Source organism: Narcine bancroftii, chromosome 2 (genome assembly GCF_036971445.1).
Source record: "Narcine bancroftii isolate sNarBan1 chromosome 2, sNarBan1.hap1, whole genome shotgun sequence".
NCBI lineage: Eukaryota > Metazoa > Chordata > Chondrichthyes > Torpediniformes > Narcinidae > Narcine > Narcine bancroftii.
This window is the reverse complement of record NC_091470.1, coordinates 317,049,903-317,071,782: the sequence shown is the minus strand read 5'-3', so window position 1 is coordinate 317,071,782 and position 21,880 is coordinate 317,049,903. Positions and strand designations below refer to the sequence as shown.

The 21,880-nt window shown below is 41.7% G+C and overlaps 1 protein-coding gene across 14 annotated transcripts in view; it reads left to right on the top strand.

The window, feature by feature from the left end:
• Window positions 1-21,880, top strand: part of dlgap1a (discs, large (Drosophila) homolog-associated protein 1a) — a 615,703-nt gene that overhangs the window by 537,024 nt on the left and 56,799 nt on the right. For all 14 annotated transcript variants that reach the window (XM_069921771.1, XM_069921770.1, XM_069921766.1 and 11 more), the window contains 2 exons: window positions 11,722-12,086; window positions 15,559-15,644. In XM_069921771.1, coding sequence (XP_069777872.1) covers window positions 11,722-12,086; window positions 15,559-15,644 — 451 coding nt within the window. The remainder of the gene's footprint in view (window positions 1-11,721; window positions 12,087-15,558; window positions 15,645-21,880) is intronic.

Here is a 21,880-nt window from a genome sequence, read left to right as displayed (position 1 = left end):
GGAATTTGACAAGTTTGGATGTCTGCAGCTTTGTTTTTGAGCAAGGTGGGGCAGCCCTCATGATTTCTGGTTTTAAAAAAGCCTGAGGTGGTTTTCAGACTTGCTGCTTGTATGAAGACAGCAACATCTCACACAACACAAAAGACCTGTAATAACTTGCTTCAGACTGCAGCTGTTCAATCTGGCTCTGGGGCCTAGAACCAAATTGAAGATTTGTATGCATTACTGAATGACACACAACCATGTCTGTGTGTGGCCAGCATAATAAGCTCTGCTTCTCATTTTCAACACCATGAGTCCCTTGAAAATCAGTAACAGATTCGTTTTCAATCTTACCGACACCCATGATGGGTTAGCAGGAATAGGATATTATCGTGACACCACACTCACCTCCTGTTTTCTTAGCTGATCGGGTACAGGGTTGGGGAACTGGTTGCATTGGGATAATTGTGTATGGAAATCTCAGTACATTGATGCCACATCCCATCTGGATTAAATCCATAGAGTGACACAGAGAAACAAAAAGACAGCAGATGCTGGAATCTTGAACAAATGATGGAAGAACTTAGTGGGTCAGGCATCATCCATGGGTAGAAATAGTCAATGTTTCAGTTCTCTATATTGAGATTGAAATGGGAAGAGTGGAAAGCGAGGATCAAAGATACTCTGACCTTGTTCTGGCTGGAGGGAGGGTGGAAGCCCAAGAAATGGAAGTGATACAGTTATGGGCTTTATCAAGAACTGTAAGGGGGAATCCCCATTTATAAATGAAAGAGAACATTTTGGATGTCTGGAGTGGAAGGTCTCATCCTGGAATCTGATGCAGCAGAACCAAAGGAATTGGGAGAAAGGGATTTCATCCTTACAAGAGACAGGGTGGAAGAAGTGAAATCCAGGTAACTATGGGGGTCAATGTGTTTGAAATAGTTGTGCTCTCAATAGATGTCCACACCCGTATCTCCTCTATTTCTCATTCTTCCACCTTCACCCCACCTCCCACAGGCAAAACAAGGACAGAATGCCTTTGATCTTCATTTTCCACCCCATCAGCCTCCACATCTGACATTTCTGTCAACTTCAGTGTGATCCCAGCACCAGCCATATCTTCCCATCTCCACTCTTCTCCACTTTTCCAGAGATCAGTCTCTCTGAGACTCCCCAGTCCACTCTTTCCTCCCTCTCCCATCCTTAAACATACCCTGCTGTAATCATAAAACATGTAAAACCTGTCCCTACATCTCTCCCTCACCTCCATCCAAGACCACAAACAACTTTTTGGTGAGGTAGGCATGTCATGCAACCTAATCTACTGCACTCTCTCATCAGTGAGAGTAAATGTAGATGGGGTAGCTTCTTCACTGAACACTCTGCCCATAGGTCTAAATTTCATATCCCAGGAGCCAACCACTTCATCACTATTCCCACACTGATATGCCTGTCCTCATATATTGCCAGGATGAAGCCAAATGTAACTTGAGGTACAGCACATTATATTTCTCCTGGAGAGTCTTAAACCCAACAGTATGAACATTGATTTTTTTTTACTTTTAGGTAACCATTCTTTTCCCCCCTCCCCCTGCCAGCTCTCTCTGGTTCTGTTGTGCACGGTTGTTTCATTCTTACTTTTCTATCTAACCTTCCCCCTCCTAGTCATCTCTCCCTCTGTCAGTTTCTCCATCTTTCTCCCCTTCTGTTCAATTCCCTATCTCCCTTTGTTTGCTCCTTGATATCATTGATATCACTCAATAAAGAATCCTGATCTGAAATGTTGACTGACCATTTTTACACACAGATGCTGCCTGACCCACTGAGTTCCTCCGTTGAGATCTTGACATGTTCATGTGCCTCATCCAATACTCATTTCATTTTGTTTGGCTTTACTCAATGCCCATTACAAAACACTGGGATAGACCCAATACATTTTCCTAACTGCTAAGCTTGATCCAACATCCAGAACAGATTAAGTTGAGTAGTTTGTTAATAGAATAAGAGGGGATCTAAATGAAATTCATATAATTCTGACAGAGCCAGGTAGATGGTCAGGAGGATGTTTCCACTGGCTGGAACAAGGTGAGGGAGGATGGGGAGGGGGGCGGAGTCACACCATCTGGTTGCAGGATGAGAGATTTATTACTGAAATTAAGGGAATTTTTTTCATTTAAATGGTGGTGAATGTGGTTCTGCAGAATATTGTGGAGGCAAGTTGCTGAATATACTTAAGGAGGAGATAAATTTTGAAACACAAAAGGCATCAAAGACTATAGGGATTGAGTTGGAAAATGGGCCATAATCATATTGAATGGCAGGCTCAAAGGGACAAACAGCTCGCTCCTGCCCTTCCATTTCTGTTCCAACCTGCTGGGCCAAACATAGTAGTATTCAAAACTAAGTTACACCTTCTGGTTCCAGAAAGAGACAATTTTGCAGCATTAAAATGATGCTGGAATTTAAACTGGTCAAGGCCTATACTGGCTGAGTCACAGGGAAGGAGGCTACCTACTTCCAAGTTCCCCACCATCTTATCCTGAATTTGTCATCTGCTCTTCCACGTCAGCCATGAATAGGCTTCAGTTTGTGCATCCTAACTCCAGAAATATCTCCATTTTCCTCCAGAAGCAAAGTAAAACCATTCCTGGAAAAGCTGCATTCACAAAAATTGAATATTTTCATATTCAATTACAATCTGCGTTATCTATACAACATAATTATGCATTTCCTCTGTGGTCACCTGTCCCTGGAGATCGAAATGAGTGCCTTCCAGTGGAGAAACAAATGAAGCACACTACTTCAAATACAAAGTAACAGCCCCATCAAGAAGCACTCCACTCCAGGAGACCTGGAAAATCCTGGAGATACACACCAGGTCAGGCAGCAGCCATAGAATGTAAATGATACTCAACGTTTTCATCCTGAGCCCCTCTTCAGAAGTGCTGAGAGTTAAGTGGAAGCAAAAAGGTGAAAGGGGTAAGGGGGAGGAAGACAGGTCAACGAGGTAAAAGGTTGATGCAGGTGGGAGCTAAGAAGTAATTGGGAGGGAAGAGGTCTGAAAGATTCAAAATTCCTTTTATGGTTATTAATACCCCAAAAAATGTAATATACATGAAATTAAATTAATTTTTCATGTTGTAAGGGAAACAACGAGTTGCCATTAACATTGCCCAGTGTCCCCAATAATGAGAGATATAGAAGCAAAAGAGAATTCTTTCGGAGAAATTGAAAGTCCCTGGATTCATCTCCAATGCTTTTGCAACCTTTGCAGCCTCAGAGGCTCCTGTTGAATTCATAGGCATCCCGAATGCCAGATCCAATCCTTCAATCAGGAAGCTTTCAGTACCTGAGCCCTTGCCCTCAGGAACCTCTTGAATCACGGTTCCAATACCAGTCTCCAGCAGTCCACAGATAGGTGCAAGCCCTTTAACCACAAGTCACCAACAGCCCCAGCCTGCGTGGATCCTTCAGCTGCTGAACCCCTTCCTGGTCTACTGCCATGATCACCTTCCTGAATGGTCGAATTTTAGCTTATCCTTCTCAACAGGGGAGTATTTTCCCATTTCTGGTGCCCAGCACTGGTCTGCTGCTCCCCTGGAATCTAGCCCCACCCACTGTGGTGAGCAGCCCAGCACAAGTATCACTATCTTAAACCAGACCTCTGTGGTTACAAGGTTTTTGTTTTAAAAAAAAAGCACAGTCTTGCTTCTTTAACATCCTGTTTAAATCCTCTATGGAGCATCACGATCAGGAAGTAGGACCCTACAGAGTAGTGCTGCCTCTCTGCTTCCCAATCTCCAGGGTCTACACTAGCAGAAGGCTGTGGGCAGCTAGAGAAAAGGATACAGGCAGATGAGGAAAAGAGAGGGACCAGAGGAGAATTAATAACAATTGGAGAAGACGATATTGATGCCTTCTGGTTGGAGACTGCCAAGACGAAATATGAGGTATTGTTCCTCCAGAGTGCAGGTGGCCTCAACCTGGCAGTACCTGAAGGCACTGACAAACACGTCAGTGTGGCACTGGGGTGTGGAAATGAAGTGGTTTGCTACTGTAAGGTCATTGTAGTTGTGGGCAGAATGAAGGTGCTGAACCAAGCGTTGTCCCGTTTTCCCGATGTAGAGGAAGCTGCATCTGGATCACCAGATGCAGTAAATGACCCTCACAGATTCACAGGTGAAGTGTTGGTTCACTTTGAAGGAATCGGAATCAGAATTGAGTTTATTGTCAAGAATGTGTCAGGAAATTTGTTGTTTTGTGGCAGCAGTATTGTGCATTAAATCTGCAAAATTGCTACGAATTACAGTTCTGTAAATACAATATTTTTTTTAAAACAGTGCAAAAAAAGAAAAAAAGTGTTCATTGTCCATTCAGAAATCTGATGGTGAAGGGGAAGAAGCTGGGTTTTTTTTGTAACGTTGAGTATCTTCAGACTCCTATACCTCCTTCCTGAGTAAAAAGGGAATGGCCTGGATGGCAAGGGTCCTTGATGATAGAGGCTGCTTTCTTGAGATGTCACCTTTTAAAGATGTCCTAAATGGAGTGAAGGCAAATGTCTGTAGCCTTTCCTGTTATGAGGATTAGCACCTCCATGCCAGACAGTGATGCAACCAGTAGAATGGTCTCCACGGTGCACTTATTTTAAAAAATTGCAACATACCATATATGTTGTTGCATAAGATGTCGGGTATAGGATGACCCCTGGAATTTCTATTAAAAATGTTGGTTTTAAGTGATACCCTTGGTATAAAAGTGGAGAGCCAGTGATATTGCATCTGCTGTGGCAAATTATAGTGAGTACAAGTTAATTCTGGCCATGAACAATCTTTCAAGCATTTCATCACAGTTAGATGTGAGTGCTACTGGACGATTGTCATTGAAGCAATTCATTCTGCTTTTCATGATCGATGCCCTTTTGAAACAAGTGGGAACCTCTGACTGCAGCAATAAGAGGCTGAAAATGCTCTTTGGGCTGTACCCTGCCAGATACACCATCAGAGCCTGATGCCTTGCGAGGGTTCACCCTCTTGAAAGATGTTCTAATGTTGGATTCTGAGATATGCGTGTATCACCAGCTTCTGTGCGGGGATTCTCATTGGTACCATTGAATTCTCATTTTCAAAATGAGCATTAAAGATAATCAGCACCTCGGGGAGTGATGCATCACAGCCATGTATGATGTTGGGCTTTGCCTTGTAGGGTGTAACCCCTGCCATAGTGGCGAGTATCTGATTCTGTTTCTAGTTTCACTCAGAACCGCCTCTTTGCTGTTAAGATAGCATTTCGTAGTTTGTACACGGACTTCCTATAAAGATATGGATCATCATCTCAAACACTATTGACTTAGCCATCAGCAAGTCACAAATCCTTTGTTTCAACTGCAGCTTTTGATTGGGGTACTCATGGTATGCGTGCGTGGGCATACACTCATCCACACAGGTCCTGATGAAGTCGGTGACAGCTGTGGCATATTCATTCAAGTTTAAAGATTAATCCTTGAATATGGTCCAGTCCCCCAACTCAAAGCAGTCCTGCAAGCGCTCTTTGGCCTCCCTCGACAATACTTTCATTGTCTTCACCACTTGTGCTGTAGTCCTCAGTCTCTGCTTAAACACTGAGAGAAGACGTACAGCCAGGTGATCAGACTTGCCGAAGTACAGGTGTGGGATGGTTCAGTGGGCGTTCTTGATGATGGTGTCCCAGTGTCTCCTCTGGTTCCGCAGGTAATATGTTGATGCTAGTTTGTCAAGGACTTCTTCAGGCTGGCCTGGTTGAAGTCCCCTATAATGATAGGGAAGGCATCAGGGTGTAGTCTCATAGCTGCTGATTACAGAGCTCGGTCCCTCAAGTGCAAGCCAGATGTTAGCAAGTGGCGGTAATGTAGACGGCAACCAGGATGATGGCAGAGAACTCCATCAGAAGATAGAATGGATGACAATTGATCCTCAGATGTTCCAAGTCAAGGGAGCAGGACTGGGACATAACTATCATGTTTTGCACCATGATGAATTGATGATGAAACAAACACCACCGCCTCTGCCTTTACCTGACGCCAGTTTCTCAGTCTGCAGTGCTATGTCTGGAATCCTCTCATTCATTCCCATTCCAGTGAAACACATCACACAGCAATCTGTGATGCCCCTCTGCTGCTGCAATCTGATGCAGAGTTCGCCAGTTTATTTGCTAAAGATTGTACATTAACTCTACGAGTAATCTCAGGTTTTCTTGTTAATAAAATCTTCAGATGATCAAATGCAAATTTCTCATGTCATTCTGTGGGAAATTAAAGTGTAAACACGCAAGTTAATTAATTGACACTTCAAAGGGGATTTTAACTTCCTCCACCTGGCTGGTGTTCCATGAATACTGTACATATAAATTAAGGCTGAATAATGGACATAGAAGCCAAAAAGCATTTTAATGCCATTCCTGGTGGAATGCACTTCAGCCATGTTCAATAAAACCTGTCTCACAAGAAATAGGGGTGGTTACAGAGTAGGAAGGAAATTACTTTTTGTGGAGAAGAAAAACATGTTCCAGACTTCTCTCACCACCCCACCTCTCCTTTCCATTTTACATTCCCGAGCTCCCTCTCCCTGCTACATAAACAAGTAGTGCCAGGATACTTTCCAAATGGACTTTCTAAGTGGGAAGCACACCCCCCCCCCCCCCCACCTCGTCTTGAAAATAAGACTGGCCTCTTGCCTGTTCTGTAGACTGCCTTCCTATTCATTAATGTTCCTCGCATTTTTTTCTGCAAAACTCTTCACAATAAACAAAATGTTGTTGCTGGAAGAACCGTGAGTATTTAATGTGACTGTTCATGAAATATTTGACAACCTGTGGGGGAAATGTAATAAGCTATTATTAAATCCAAAAAGAAAAACCTATTCAATTTAATATTATTTTGGTTCATTGGAAGAACTTGCACTGATTCCCATTCTGAGCTTGGTCACAGAATCTAAGCTCTCATTTACTGATAGGGTGCTACCTCTTTATTGTAACCTGCCTTTCCATTGAGATATAAAACTTGTGTATTTGAGAAGTGGACATGAATGATGAAATTGCACCATCTGACAAAAAGCAAAAAATTCTCCCCATATCTTTGCCAACCAATACCCCCAAAAATATATACATAAATCTTATTTGTTGGTTGGGAAACATTGATCCAGGAGATTTGGTTCTCATTTGCCTTGCAATAAATCCACTTACAAGACAATAAAAGCATAAAAACAAAAGAAATAGGAACAGGCCATCTTTCCCATCAAGCCTGCTCTGCCATACAATAAGATCATGGTTGATCTAGCCATGGGTGGAGTACACCGACATGAAGGTAAAACATGAAGGTCTGCGGACACCATGGTTAAAGTATAAATTCCATGCCGGAGAAACCCAGCAGGTCAAACAGTGTACTTTATTCTTCTCTCTTTGGCTTGGCTTCGCGGACGAAGATTTATGGAGGGGGTAAATGTCCACGTCAGCTGCAGGCTCGTTGGTGGCTGACAAGTCCGATGCGGGACAGGCAGACACGGTTGCAGGGGAAAATTGGTTGGTTGGGGTTGGGTGTTGGGTTTTTCCTCCTTTGCCTTTTGTCAGTGAAGTGGGCTCTGCGGTCTTCTTCAAAGGAGGTTGCTGCCTGCCAAACTGTGAGGCGCCAAGATGCACGGTTTGAGGCGATATCAGCCCACTGGCAGTGGTCAATGTGGCAGGCACCTAGAGATTTCTTTAGGCAGTCCTTGTACCTTTTCTTTGGTGCACCTCTGTCACGGTGGCCAGTGGAGAGCTCGCCATATAACACGATCTTGGGAAGGCGATGGTCCTCCATTCTGGAGACGTGACCCACCCAGCGCAGCTGGATCTTCAGCAGCATGGACTCGATGGTGTCGACCTCTGCCATCTCGAGTACTTTGACGTTAGGATTGAAAGCGCTCCAATGAATGTTGAGGATGGAGCAGAGACAACGCTGGTGGAAGCGTTCTAGGAGCCGTAGGTGATGCCGGTAGAGGACCCATGATTCGGAGCCAAACAGGAGTGTGGGTATGACAACGGCTCTGTATACGCTTATCTTTGTGAGGTTTTTCAGTTGGTTGTTTTTCCAGACTCTTTTGTGTAGTCTTCCAAAGGCACTATTTGCCTTGGCGAGTCTGTTGTCTATCTCATTGTGAATCCTTGCATCTGATGAAATGGTGCAGCCGAGATAGGTAAACTGGTTGACCGTTTTGAGTTTTGTGTGCCCGATGGAGATGTGGGGGGGCTGGTAGTCATGGTGGGGAGCTGGCTGATGGAGGACCTCAGTTTTCTTCAGGCTGACTTCCAGGCCAAACATTTTGGCAGTTTCCGCAAAACAGGACGTCAAGCGCTGAAGAGCTGGCTCTGAATGGGCAACTAAAGTGGCATCGTCTGCAAAGAGTAGTTCACGGACAAGCTTCTCTTGTGTCTTCGTGTGAGCTTGCAGGCGCCTCAGATTGAAGAGACTGCCATCCGTGCGGTACCGGATGTAAACAGCGTCTTCATTGTTGAGGTCTTTCATGGCTTGGTTCAGCATCATGCTGAAGAAGATTGAAAAGAGGGTTGGTGCGAGAACACAGCCTTGCTTCACGCCATTGTTAATGGAGAAGGGTTCAGAGAGCTCATTGCTGTATCTGACCCGACCTTCTTGGTTTTCGTGCAGTTGGATAACCATGTTGAGGAACTTTGGGGGGCATCCGATGCACTCTAGTATTTGCCAAAGCCCTTTCCTGCTCACGGTGTCGAAGGCTTTGGTGAGGTCAACAAAGGTGATGTAAAATCCTTTGTTTTGTTCTCTGCACTTTTCTTGGAGCTGTCTGAGGGCAAAGACCATGTCAGTAGTTCCTCTGTTTGCGCGAAAGCCGCACTGTGATTCTGGGAGAATATTCTCAGCGACACTAGGTATTATTCTATTTAGGAGAATCCTAGCGAAGATTTTGCCTGCAATGGAGAGCAGCGTGATTCCCCTGTAGTTTGAGCAGTCTGATTTCTCGCCTTTGTTTTTGTACAGGGTGATGATGGTGGCATCACGAAGGTCCTGAGGCAGTTTTCCTTGGTCCCAACAAAGCTTGAGCAAAGCTAAATGTACATAACCAATGTTTCAGGCTTGAGCCCTTCATCAAGGTATAAAAAAATGTAGGCAAGCACCCAAACAAAATGGTGGGGGGAGAGCCATAGACTCAAAGACAGGAGGTAAGTCTTCCCCATAACACTTAATTCCCCAATAATGCAAAAATCAATTTAACTGTGTCTTAAATATATTGAATAGATAGCATGTATTGCTTCCTTTGACAGAAAATTCCACAGATTCATTACTCTGTAAGAAAAGGTTCCTCCTCATCTCCATTCTAAATCTGCTCCTGAAAATCTTGACAAGTTCTAGACTCACTAACCAGAGAAAACCGCATTCCTCCCTCTACCTTGTGTATGTATGTACACCTTTCTTAATTTTATATATTTCCATACGATTCCCTCTCATTCTTCTGAATTCCAGCAAGTGCAGTCCCAAATGACTTGCTCTTTCCTCAAAGGCTAACCCACTCATCTCTGGAATCAACCTTCCAAAGTGGATGACCAATTTGCAATCACCAGCATTGTACACTTGCCAGACCCTTGCCCACTTAATTAAGCTATCTATGTCTCCCTGCATGCTCTGTAGAATTTACTTTTCCACTTAATTTAGTGCTTGTGGTTTGAAACATTCTTATGAAATGGTATGTGCAAATACAATCATTCATAAGATAAGGAAAAAGTACATTTATAAAGCATCTGTCAATTCAGGTTGGCTATGAATTTTTTTTTCTAATTTAATTTTTGAAATGCATCATTTTGGCCCACAAGCCCGTGCCACCCAATTTACACCCAATTAACCCACAACCCCACCCCCCCACCCCGGTACACTTTGAACAGTGGGAGGAAACCTAAGCTCCCAGGGAAAACCCATGCAAACATGGGAAAAATGTACAAACTTCTTACAGAAAGCATGGGATTCGAACCCAAGTCCTAATAACTGGTGCTGTAACAGCATCACTTCGGTAATCTGGCTGTATGTAGGATGATTACAGTAATGTACAGAATTCAACAATCAACTCATGCCAAATAAACTCCACAAATAAATAAATTAGAGATTGCTGGTAATTCTTAGTGGGTTAAGCAAGAAACAGATAATATCTTGGGTAAATGCCCAATCATTTACCAAAAAGCAGTGCTGGCTCAAAGGGCTGAATGGCCTACTCCTGCATCTATTGTCTATTGACAGTCCCCTACAGATCTAGCAGTGATAATGAGCAGATAATGCTTTGACACAGGAGAGACAGCTGATGCTGGGTTCTGGAGTAAAAATCAATCTGATAGAGCAGGAGTTCCCAACCTGGAGTACATGTACTCCCAGTGGTACATTTGCACTTTTTAGGGAGTACATTAGATCTGAGAGAATAACCACTACTCTACAATACATGGTGTTGTAATCTGCAGTCAGATTGCACAATGTCATGTTTTTTTTTAATCCTTAATTTTTTGGGGTACACGGGAACCTATAAAAATGCCCAAAGGGTACAGAGGAACAAAAAGGTTGGGAACCCCTGTGATAGAGGAACACAACAGCATCAGTGGAAGAAAACAAATGGCAACGTTTCAGGTCAGAATTCTGGCAAATGGTTGGGATCCAAGATGGAGAGAGAGGGACTGCAAAGGTTAGGGATAGTGAGCAAGGCAAAGAAAGTATGTGGAAGCAAAGCAGGATGGTGAAGAGCAAGTGTTGAGGTGAGACAGAAACTTTGCTGTGTTTATTTTAATGCAAGATGCTTGACAAGGAAAACAGACAAGGGTAGGGAACAGATAGATTCAGATCAATGGGGGGATATTACGGAAGAACTACTGTCTTAACAGGCTGGGTGGAAATTATGAACCAAAAAGGGGTAATCACATTGATGGTATACAGTCTATTGGCCACCTAACAGTCATCAGGAGCTAAGGGATCAAATCTGTAGAGATTGCTGAGGACTTTTAAAATACCAAAGCTACAGTCATAGGTGATTGTTAGCCATTCCTAGCATAACTAATTATGATTGACTTCCTTGAAATGCTTGGCTTGTTCCTTAACAGCTATAGAGAGCACAAAGGATGAAGTGTATTTCTAGATACAGCTTGGACATAAGTGAGGTTTGCAAAGATGGGCTTACGACTGAAATGATTGAAGACCATACTTCTTAACAACCATATTGAATGCTTAAACCTACTTCAAGGTTTCACTGAGAAAATGGGTTTCTGCATAGAAAAACTGCTCAATGCAGTCTATCAAGCTAACAACGTTTACAATTTAGATTTTGGATATAAAGCATCTTTATCCAGAGCTTCCTAACTAATTTTCACTCGAATATTTCTGCAACTTTGCATACAGTGATGTCATGTGTAGTCCTGAATGTTACTGCATTATATGTTTATGGTTGGAGAGGAGCTTAACATCTTTGTTTTCAATTTTGAAATATAGGAAACCACATATTTATAAGCTAATGTAGAAAAACAAATCATACGAACCAATTTAAGTTGCATGTCGAATGTTTCAGCAAACTTTTTATTAAGCAATAAATGTCCATGTTCTGTCTGAGTGGGATGATGATGAATCACGACATAATCTTGCTAATTTTCCACTTTTTGATGAAGACATTCAGTATTACATTTACAGATGGAGCTTATTTGACTTTGTGCTTTTGTCTATTTGACCAGTGTCATCGTGTATTACTACATATAAGAAAAATCCTCCTCCAGTTCCACCACGGACAACAATTAAACCATTCATCTCAATAACTGCGCAGAGCAGCACAGAATCTGCTCAAGATGCATATTTAGACGGCCATACCCAGAGGGGTGACCTGAACAGCCAGTCAGGATTAAGTAACTCCACAGAAAGTTTGGATAGTGTCAAAGCCTTAAATGCTGCTATTGAAGCTGCAAATGCACAGGTTCATGGACCATCTAACAATCAACAGTACATTGACAGCACACCAGCAAATGACAAGGGAATCCTGCCAGCAGAGGAATCTAAAGGGGATGTGTTGAGAAAAAGCAGATGCTCTTCCGTTGGAATACAGGTGTGGTATCCATTTCAACTTGTATTAATTATAGTCTCCAAGTTAGTGCAGATGTCATTACTTTTAAATGGACAAGCATCAATGTAAAAATGTTAGAGAGAAAAATGTAATACAAGTATACTGAAACATTTTTACTATACCAGTAGTAAGAATAATATTAAATTTAATAATGTCACCTCTCTGCATTTATATTTGAAGCAACTTCAGGTCAACTTCAGCTCAGATCACTGGCATCTCAAGGAAAGCTTGCTTGACACCATCATATCCCATTGATATCTATTATGGTACCAAGACATGTCAAATAAATCTTTATAGTGATCTCAGTAAACATCCAGGTTCTGTAAATAGTACCACCCACTTATCCCTTCCTCCTACTTTGCATATTGAGAACATTGGAAGCCAAAGGCTACGATTGATTGATACAAGACTGAACACGTTTTGCTAGGTATATAGCAATTTAATAATAACCACATTTTTAAGGATCCAAACAATGGAGGTTTAGATGCTCGAAAGACTATGAAGATCACTTGCTTCATATTGGAGTGAATGAGCTGGCAGCTACCAGATAATCATTGTATAGAGTACACCTTCACTGTGAAAATTCTTCTATTGATTGTGAAATTGTGGTTCGAAAGTTATAACCCCAATTGTAATCTAATCTGCCTGGTAAAAATGAAACCTGCTTGAAATGCTTGCCCTTTTTACACCCAATTAAATGGTCCCATGGATTCAATTAATCATAATATTGGTATAGATTTTGAATTCATCCCATTCCAAATGTAAGGTACATTAAAACAGGAGCCCTTGTTTTGGCACAAGCATGATGTCAATGAGGTAGAACATGATGATGCTAATTAGCCTAGGATTTTGAAGGGAGTGCATTAGAGGTGCTACTAAAGCTTTGGTTGCCAGTTGTGGGCTGTCCATGAATGAACCGCAAAGGATCTGTCCGGTAGACTATGAGCTTGGTGCTGACTTTGAACTTTTTCTCAATCTGCTAAAGTCTGAGCGGATACTTTGGCAAACTTCATCGACAATGGCTACCATTACTGAGAGGTGGGTTCTGAAGATAAGGAGACGGGGTACTAGAGAGCTATTATCTTCCAGATATCTATGGTTTCAGGTTCTTCAGTGAAGGCATCAGTAAGGACTTGGAGCCAGCCTAGTTTTTGAGTGAGACAGATGGGTAAGCATTTTCTGTGTATTGTAAACTGATGACTGTGATTGGGGTGATCGTGGTCTGGTTAAAGGTGACAAACATTGAGTTGTTCACTGCTCCTCCTGTGAATTGCACTCCTTCAGCTAGAGCAGTGGTTCTCAACCTTTTTCTTTCCACTCACATACCACTTTTAAGTATTCCCTATGGTATAGGTGCTCTATAATTAGTAAGGGATTGTTTAAGGTGGTGTGTGAGTGGAAATAAAAAATTTTGTAAACCACTGTTTTAATTCTATCAAATTGATTCATGGTTTCATAACTCCAAAGGAAATGAGCCAATGACAATTTTTCTCAAGTAAAATATTTCAGTAACAATTGGGTCTGGAGCAGTGATTCTCAACCTTTCCTTCCCACTCACATCCCACCTTAAGCAATTCCTTACTAATCACAGAGCACCGATGGCATAGGGATTACACAAACAGTTATGTGAGTGGAAATAAAAAGGTTGAGAACCACTGAGCTAGAGGCTTATTGGGGTGTGGCAAAATAGGTTGTGAAGGGTGATGGACACATGATTGTTACATCCCATTCTGCACCACCATGAGGTCTATATCAATCTTATAGTTTGGATCATAGCATTCATGTACTCTTGCAGCAGACTTTGAATGGTAAATTTCTGAGGACAGTTAAATTTGAAAAGATTTTCCATCCTTTCAGGATATTGGAGTTAAAGACTTTAGTGAGGCTCAAAAGAGGGCTGTTCTGTAGTTGGTTTAGATCATGGGTCTCTTGATGAGCAGATCACATTATAATTCTGAGAGGAGCTCTTTAGCAACTGGAAAGAGCTGGATGAGGAGGATTCTTTCCTGGCTCTAAACTAGCAATGGGGAACCTCTAATTACACCATTTGAATCTGTTTCCTTTCTTGAAAATTATCACATCAGCCCAGCCCATATGTCTAAGCCACCAATCCTTCTCCAGAGAATCTCAGTCAAGGTTTCAGACATCTAGTCAAAGGAATGAGGAAATACAGGCTAGATTACTCATTGGTTTAGAGCCGGTCATGCAGAAAATCCAGTCTGTATATAGCTGGGTTGTTAAATGTATGTTTATGTAAGACAATTTTTCTGGTTCCATTACTCAGTAGAGAATTACACTATATTGATGTTAACCATATCTGATGAATTAACTCCATGTTAAATGTAAATCATAGAAATTTTAAACACAGAAGGAAACAATTCAGGCAATCTTGCTTTTACAAGTTTTTTAAATATTTATTCTCAGTTGTAGACATCTTTAATTTTCACTGATATACTGGAGGTAGACATTCTCAAATTACTCTGGATCATGTACTGAAGCTGTTTAATGGGATGTTTCTGAATTTTGCCCTAGTGCTGACTCTTCAACTGACCAGTTAACTAATCCATCTCCCTGGCTCATTCTCCACACCTTTTTAACAATTTAAACAATGTTATGGAGCCAATAGCATGGTGATTTAGGATTGCAATGATACGTAACTTATAAACTCCAGCAACTGAATCACAGTATCGACGATTACACATTAACCAAAAACCCATGCCACCTTTTTGACCTTTTGTTTGAGATGTAGCTTTGCTAACAGAGATAACCTAAATTTTCATGATCACTGACCAAGGAGATATTTAAATTTGCTAACTGGAGTCTATTCATCTAAAGTTCTGCTATATCTTCAGTTAAATAAGCCATGAACAATCTGAAATATTACTGCACCACAGGAAGCTTTTTTTTTTACGCTGTCTGGATATTTTAGAATGACTTAAGTTCTCTGTGTACACAATTCTGAAAGCAGCTTTAGTATTGCCTGGCACCCTTTAACCTAAAACTTCTTAAAGTGCTTCTGATCAATTGTACGTGTTGAATGTATATAGCTTAATTTTTACATTCTTTGCCAAAGATCACAGTGATAAATCAAAACTGGATTTTCCTTGCCACCTTGAAATTTTACAGTACATTTCACTATTATATCATGACTACTTAAGTGACTGGCATTTTTAAACTGATTCTATGGAAGCATTATTTTACAATTTTATTAAGACTGATGATTCATATTTACCAATACTGATCTAACTTGTATGTTGAAGTAAATAATGCCTTTGTTTTCTATGTATTGGTAGCATTGCATAACTTTATTTCTTCTTTGTAATCAATGCTAAATACCTTTCTTTCTGAAATTATGAAAACTAGACAGAAAAATATACACATACTGTATTTTCATAAATGTGGTTTCAAAAGATCTGGATTGACAGACAGTATTCTTCCTTCTTTTTCCCCCTAGGTCGATGGGCCAGAACAATTAGCTTTAACAGATACACATGGAAACAAATTCCAGTCGGTAGGAATTCAAGTGGAGACAGAGAAGTGGTAAGTTAATTTCTGTATTGCCTCACACAACTTAAATCACATTCTGGAAATCAAACCTTTCTTATATAAAATGAATCTTTACAGGTCTCTGGGTACAATTTTCCATACTTCATTGTAACAGCAATGGTTGAGAAAGGTCATTTAATCCATCATGGCACATCCATTCAGGAGAATACATTGCCTTGTTATTTGCATGTTATCTCTGAATGTTTTCCCTTTGTTGTCTGCACTCATTTTAAGAAATATCTCAGGAACTTGATGGAATCCTGCACAAGTTTGAAGCTCAGTGTGATTGAAAACAAAATAGATATTTTGAAACTGGAGAAATGCCTCTGTTTTAATTAATTTTACAGGCAAGAACATAGAGCAATACAGTACAGGGACAGTCCATTCACCCAACCATGATGCCAAATTAAACTAATCTCATCTGCCTGCACATGATCCTTTCATTCCCTGCATGTTCATGTGTCTGTCAACATGCCTTTTATATGTCACTATTGTATTTGTTTTTACCACCCTGCCTGGCAGAGTGCTCCAGGCACTCTACCATATCTCCTTTAAACTTTTCACCTCCTGTCTTCAAGCTATGGCCTCTACAATTTTACATTTCTACCCTGAGAAAAGAACTGTCTATCCTATCTATGCCTCTCATTATATTATAAATTTCCAGCAAGTCATCCCTCAGCCTTCAGCACTCCAGATAAAATAATCTAAGTTTGTCCCAACTTCTCTTAATAGCTAATCCTCTCCAATCCAGGCAATATCTTGGTGAACCCCTCTTCCACACCTTCGTGTAATGTGTTGACTAGAGCTGTACACAGTACTTCAAATATGGCCTGACCACATTTTTTTCAAAGATGGCATTATGCTGTCAGTCACCAAGCAGGAAAACCAAAGCTTTAGCAGCTGCAACGTGACTTGCTGACATTTATAGTCAATACCCTGACCAATGAAGTCAAGCCTGCCATACCACCCTATCTATTTTGTTGCCACTTTCAAGAACATATGGACTTAGATCTCAAGATTCCTCTGCACATTTGCATGGAACATAACAGCAAGTACAGGCCCTTTAGCCCACGACATTATGCAACCGATTAAAAATAAATACAAAAAATTAAATCTACCTTACCTCATAACACTCTTTCTTTCATCCATGTGCTTGTCTAAGAGTCTTTTAAATGTCTCTATTGTACCAGCCTCCATCACCATCCATGCCAATGAATTCCAGGCACCCACTACACTGTGTTTTTAAAAAAAACTTAACCTTGACGTTTTCCCTAAACACTCCTCTTCTCACCTTGTTCAGATGCCCTCTGGTGTTTGCTACTCTTGCCCCAGGGAAAACGGTGCTGGCAGTCCATGATCTATGGCTCACATAATTTTGTAGACTTCTATTAAGTTATCTCTCATCCTTCTTTGCTCCAAAACGAAAAGCTCTGGCTCTGCTAACATTGCCTCATAAGACACACTTTCCAATCCAGTCAACATCCTGGTAAATCTCTGAATCCTCTGCAAAGCTTCCACATCCTTCCTGTAATGAGTAGACCAGAAATGAAATCAATATACCAAGTGGTCAAATCACTTTATGGAGCTGCAACTTCTCTACTTTTGAACTCAATCCCCAACTATTGAAGTCTTCTTAACTATCTTATCAACCTGTATGGCAACCCTGAGAGATCTATGGAATTGGACCGCAGACTGATAGTTTATACTTTCCTCTTACATTTGATGTCTCAAAGTGCAACACTCTCGTGTGGATTAAACTCCATCTGCTATTTCTCCACCCATATCTCCAACTATATCCTTTGAAAACTTTCATCACTTTTAATGTTGTCTGCAAACTTACTCAACTTACTGCAATCAGCCCATCTACAATTTTATCCAAATCATTTACAATGTTTAGACAAAGGCACTTTTTTTTCTATTTGCCCCTGTTGCTCCACACTTTTAAATTTGTAATTAAACAATTTACACGTAATTAAAGTGCACATTCCAGATTTTATTCAAGGTATTTGTATACATTTTGTATTGACCATGTAGAAATTACAGCAATTTTTACACATAGTTCCCTCATTTCCGGGGGCCATAATGTTTGGAACATTTAGCTTCACAGGTGTTTGTGAACACTCGGGTATGTTTAATTGCTTCATTGGTGCAGGTATAAGAGAGCGAGGCCATCTTTAAGCTTGTGATCCCCTTTGGAGTCTGTAGTTGTCATTTTTCAACATGAGGTCCAGAGTTGTACCGACGAAAGTCAAAGAAGCAATTATAAGCCGATATGAAGCTGAAAAACAAGAATAAAACACCAAGAGACATTGTCCAAACCTTAGGATTACCAAAATTAACTGTTTGAAACACCATGAAGAAGAAAGAGCATACCGATGAGTTCAATACCAGTAATTGCAATGGGATTGGTAGGCCAAGGAAGATCTCCACTGCTGATGACAGAAGACTTCTCATCGTTATGAAGAAAATCCTCAAATGCCTGTCCGACAGATCAGAAACAGTCTTCAGGAGCCAGGTGTGGATGTGTCGATGATTACTGTCCACTAAAGACTTCTTGAACAGAAATATTGCAAGATGCAAACCACAGAAACAGGATCGCCAGATTACAGTTTGCTGCAGAATTCTGGATAAAGGTCTTATGCGCAGATGAGACCAGAATTAACCTGTATCAAATTGATGGCAAGGGTAAAGTGTGGAGGCAAAAAGTAACTGTCTATCCACAGATTGGCTGCTGATCCACAGCATACCACCTGATCTGTAAAACATGGTGGTGAGGGTGTTATGCCCTGCGCATGTTTGGCTGCCACAGGTTCTGTACACTTAGCTTCATTAATGATGTAATTGCTGATAGCACAAGCAAAATGAATTCTGAGATGTATATAAAAATCTTATCTGCTCAGGTTCAAGCAAATGCCTCCAAACTCATTGGACGGCGCTTCATCCTATAGCAAGAAAATGATCCGAAACATACTGCTAAAGCAACAAAAGAGATTTTCAAAGCTAAAAACTGGAAAATTCTGGAAGTCATTCACCTGATCTAAATCCAATTGAGCATGCTGTCACAGATCCTGGCCAGGTGCCCAAGATGCCCACTCGAATCCCCAACACCTCCCACCACTGTCGCAGTACCCACCTGAGAAACTCCAGCCCTGGCCTTGGCAGCTGACTCAATTGAACTCCCAACGCCATGGATGCCGACCCAAGCACTGCCCCTGGCCGCCAACCCAATGGAGATCCCAACGCCACATCCACCAAGCTGAACAATGGCCCCAGCGCTGACTCACCAGAGTTCCCGACCACACATCTGCCAACTCCAGCCCTGGCCTCGGCAGCCAAACCACCGGAGCTCCTGACAACACAGCCACTGACCCAAACACTGGCCTGAGCCACCGTCTCACTGGAGCTCCCGACAACATGGCTGGCAACTCCAGCCCTGGCTCCAGCCTCTGACCCAACGGAACTTCCAATGTCACAGTTGCAAGCTCTAACCTGGACCCCGACCACCTCCTGATGCTTCAACTTCCAACTCCAGCATTGAACCTGTCCACCTCCCTGCAGGAGAACCTGAGCCCTTGGGCCGGAGCTTCCCTGGAGCCCAAAGGCTGGAGCTTCCCTGTTGCCCAAGGCCTGGAGCTTCCCTGGAGCCCAAGTTCCCTGCTCTGATCCCAGCCCAATAGCATCAGTATAATACTTGTTCAGTATCAGTGGTTAAAATAACAACAAAGAACAAGGGAAGGTTTTTCAAGCATGAAATAAAGTTTAATTCCTACCTTGATGGCAATTTTGGTAAAGTAGTTTTGGATAATCGGAAATTTACTACTACTAGACACACACACACACACACACACACACACACACACACACACACACACACACACACACACCCACCCACCCACACCCACCCACACACACACACACACACACACACACACACACACACACCCACACCCACACCCACACCCACACCCACACCCACACACCCACACCCACACACACCCACACACCCACCCACCCACACCCACACACACACACACACACACACACACACACACACACACACACCACCTTCCACTTTGTGGAACATGTAACTGATAACCGGTGTGAATAACGTGTCATTACCACTACCCTCTGTCTTCCATAGATGAGTCCATTTTGAATCCAATCTACCACATCACAATGAATCCCAGATATCTTCGGTTACTGTGAAGGAACCTGTGAAATGCCTTACTGAAGTCCATGTAGTAAACATTCACTGACCTAGCGTCATTCATTATCTTTGTCACCTTGTTTTTACTAAATCAACTTTGATGGACTGCTGGCATATTTGGGTTTTTTAAACAAAAATGCTGGAGAAACTCAGCAAATCACACAGCACTTTTTAAGTAGGAAATAACTAATGTTTCAGGCTTTGAGCCCTTCAGCAAGCAAAAAGCAGATATGCACCTGAATAAAATGGAGCAATAACCATCTATATCCACCAATTACTCTTTCCCACCCATATCTACCTCTCTCCTCTTATCTGTGGACCTGTGCTCCTCCCTCTGCCCCTGTCTGCTTTTTGGTCATACCTTGATAAAGGGTTCAGGCCTAAAACATTGGTTATGTATCTTTAACTTTGCTACATAAAGGACATTGCATGGTTTGCTGAATTTCTCCAGTATCTTTGTGTAAACTACTATTACAGAGTCTGCAGATTTTCTTGTCCAACTGCCGCACATTTAGGGTTGCTAGGGTGGGGTGGGAAAGATCGCAGTGGTGTTGAGACTTTGCTGGCAAGGGTCAGATTTTAGACCCAGTGTTTCAGACAATCCTAACTTTGAGGCAACGTTTTTAAATTTTGCAAATCATCCTAAATAAGTCCAAAATAAGCCTGTTTAAAATTAGTGTGCTTCGTTGTCAGTCTGCAAATCCACCACTTGCTTGCCAGGAGACATCTCCAGCTATTTGAATTAAGTCTCAATAAAGTTGCACTGGAATTGAGTGGCTGCACCCAGGATGAAGAGCCAGTCGCTGCTGGGTGATTCTCCCAAAGTGTCTCCCTATCCCTAACTAAGTAAGACTCTTTATGTTTATTAGCATTAAGTATATTAGTAAGGCTTTATCTATGATCTTGGGGAGACTATTAATAATGATGGTGGCACGGTTAGCGTAGTGGCTCGTGCAATGCTGTTACAGCGCCAGCGAAATGGCTTCGAATTTAAATTTTGTGAGTCACGGAAATGATCTGATTAAAATTAACTTTACATAATTAAAGACTACAATACTTTTTTTTAAATTACTTGGAATTTTATACCATAATTTGTCTTTCAAATGGTGCATTCTTAATGCAGGCATATTAGTTTGGCATTGGAAGAGTGAGTCTTGGTGAACTGGAAAATTCTCATTTCTGGCATCCTCAAACCCTAAAGGGACCAGATCATGGGGATTTTATTGTATCAACCAACCTACAGACTCCTCCTCTGAATCAGCAGTATTCAAAAACCACAGTTGAGGATGTGAATTTCACACCACTAACAATTCCCCAACTATCATTGACCTACCCAACATTCCAGTTAGATTTACACGTCGTATTTGTCCCATTTTTACCCCCAGTCCACCCCCAAATCCTCTGGATAACCTCAATTCCAGCTGACTCTTTAAAATGGCAATGTTTTTTTTAATTTAAAAAATATATAGAATATATATATATAAAGTATATATAGAATATATACTGCAAGGTCTTTTCACATTCATAGTGTTAAATTCATGCACAAAGGAAAATAGTGCAGTCTTTTAATATTCACAATGTCATATTCATTTGTACATTCTGTTATTGTACCTTGTGATATTAATTTATAGTACTGTTGCCACTAATGTGGCTCCTTCTCTTGTTGGAGGGCCTTCCCCACCAATCTCAGCCCCTCAATACCTGGACTGTGGTTCTTCCCCACAGAGTTCCTATGTTGGCTGCACCAAGCCTCAATGCATCCCTCAACATGTACTCCTGTAGCCTGGAATGTCCCAGTTGGCAGCATTACCACTTTTTCTCTAATTTGCTACATGGCACAGTTGCCGCTCCTGTGGCCCCTTATAGTTACTTCCCGTCAATTGTTTGAAGGGCTTCCAATCCAGTCTCAGCCCTTCAACCCACAAAGCCCTTACATTGGCTGTGCCAAGCCTCAGTGCGTCCCTCAGCATATACTGCAGCAGCCTGGAATGTGATGGTCAGCAGCATTACCTCACTGACATCT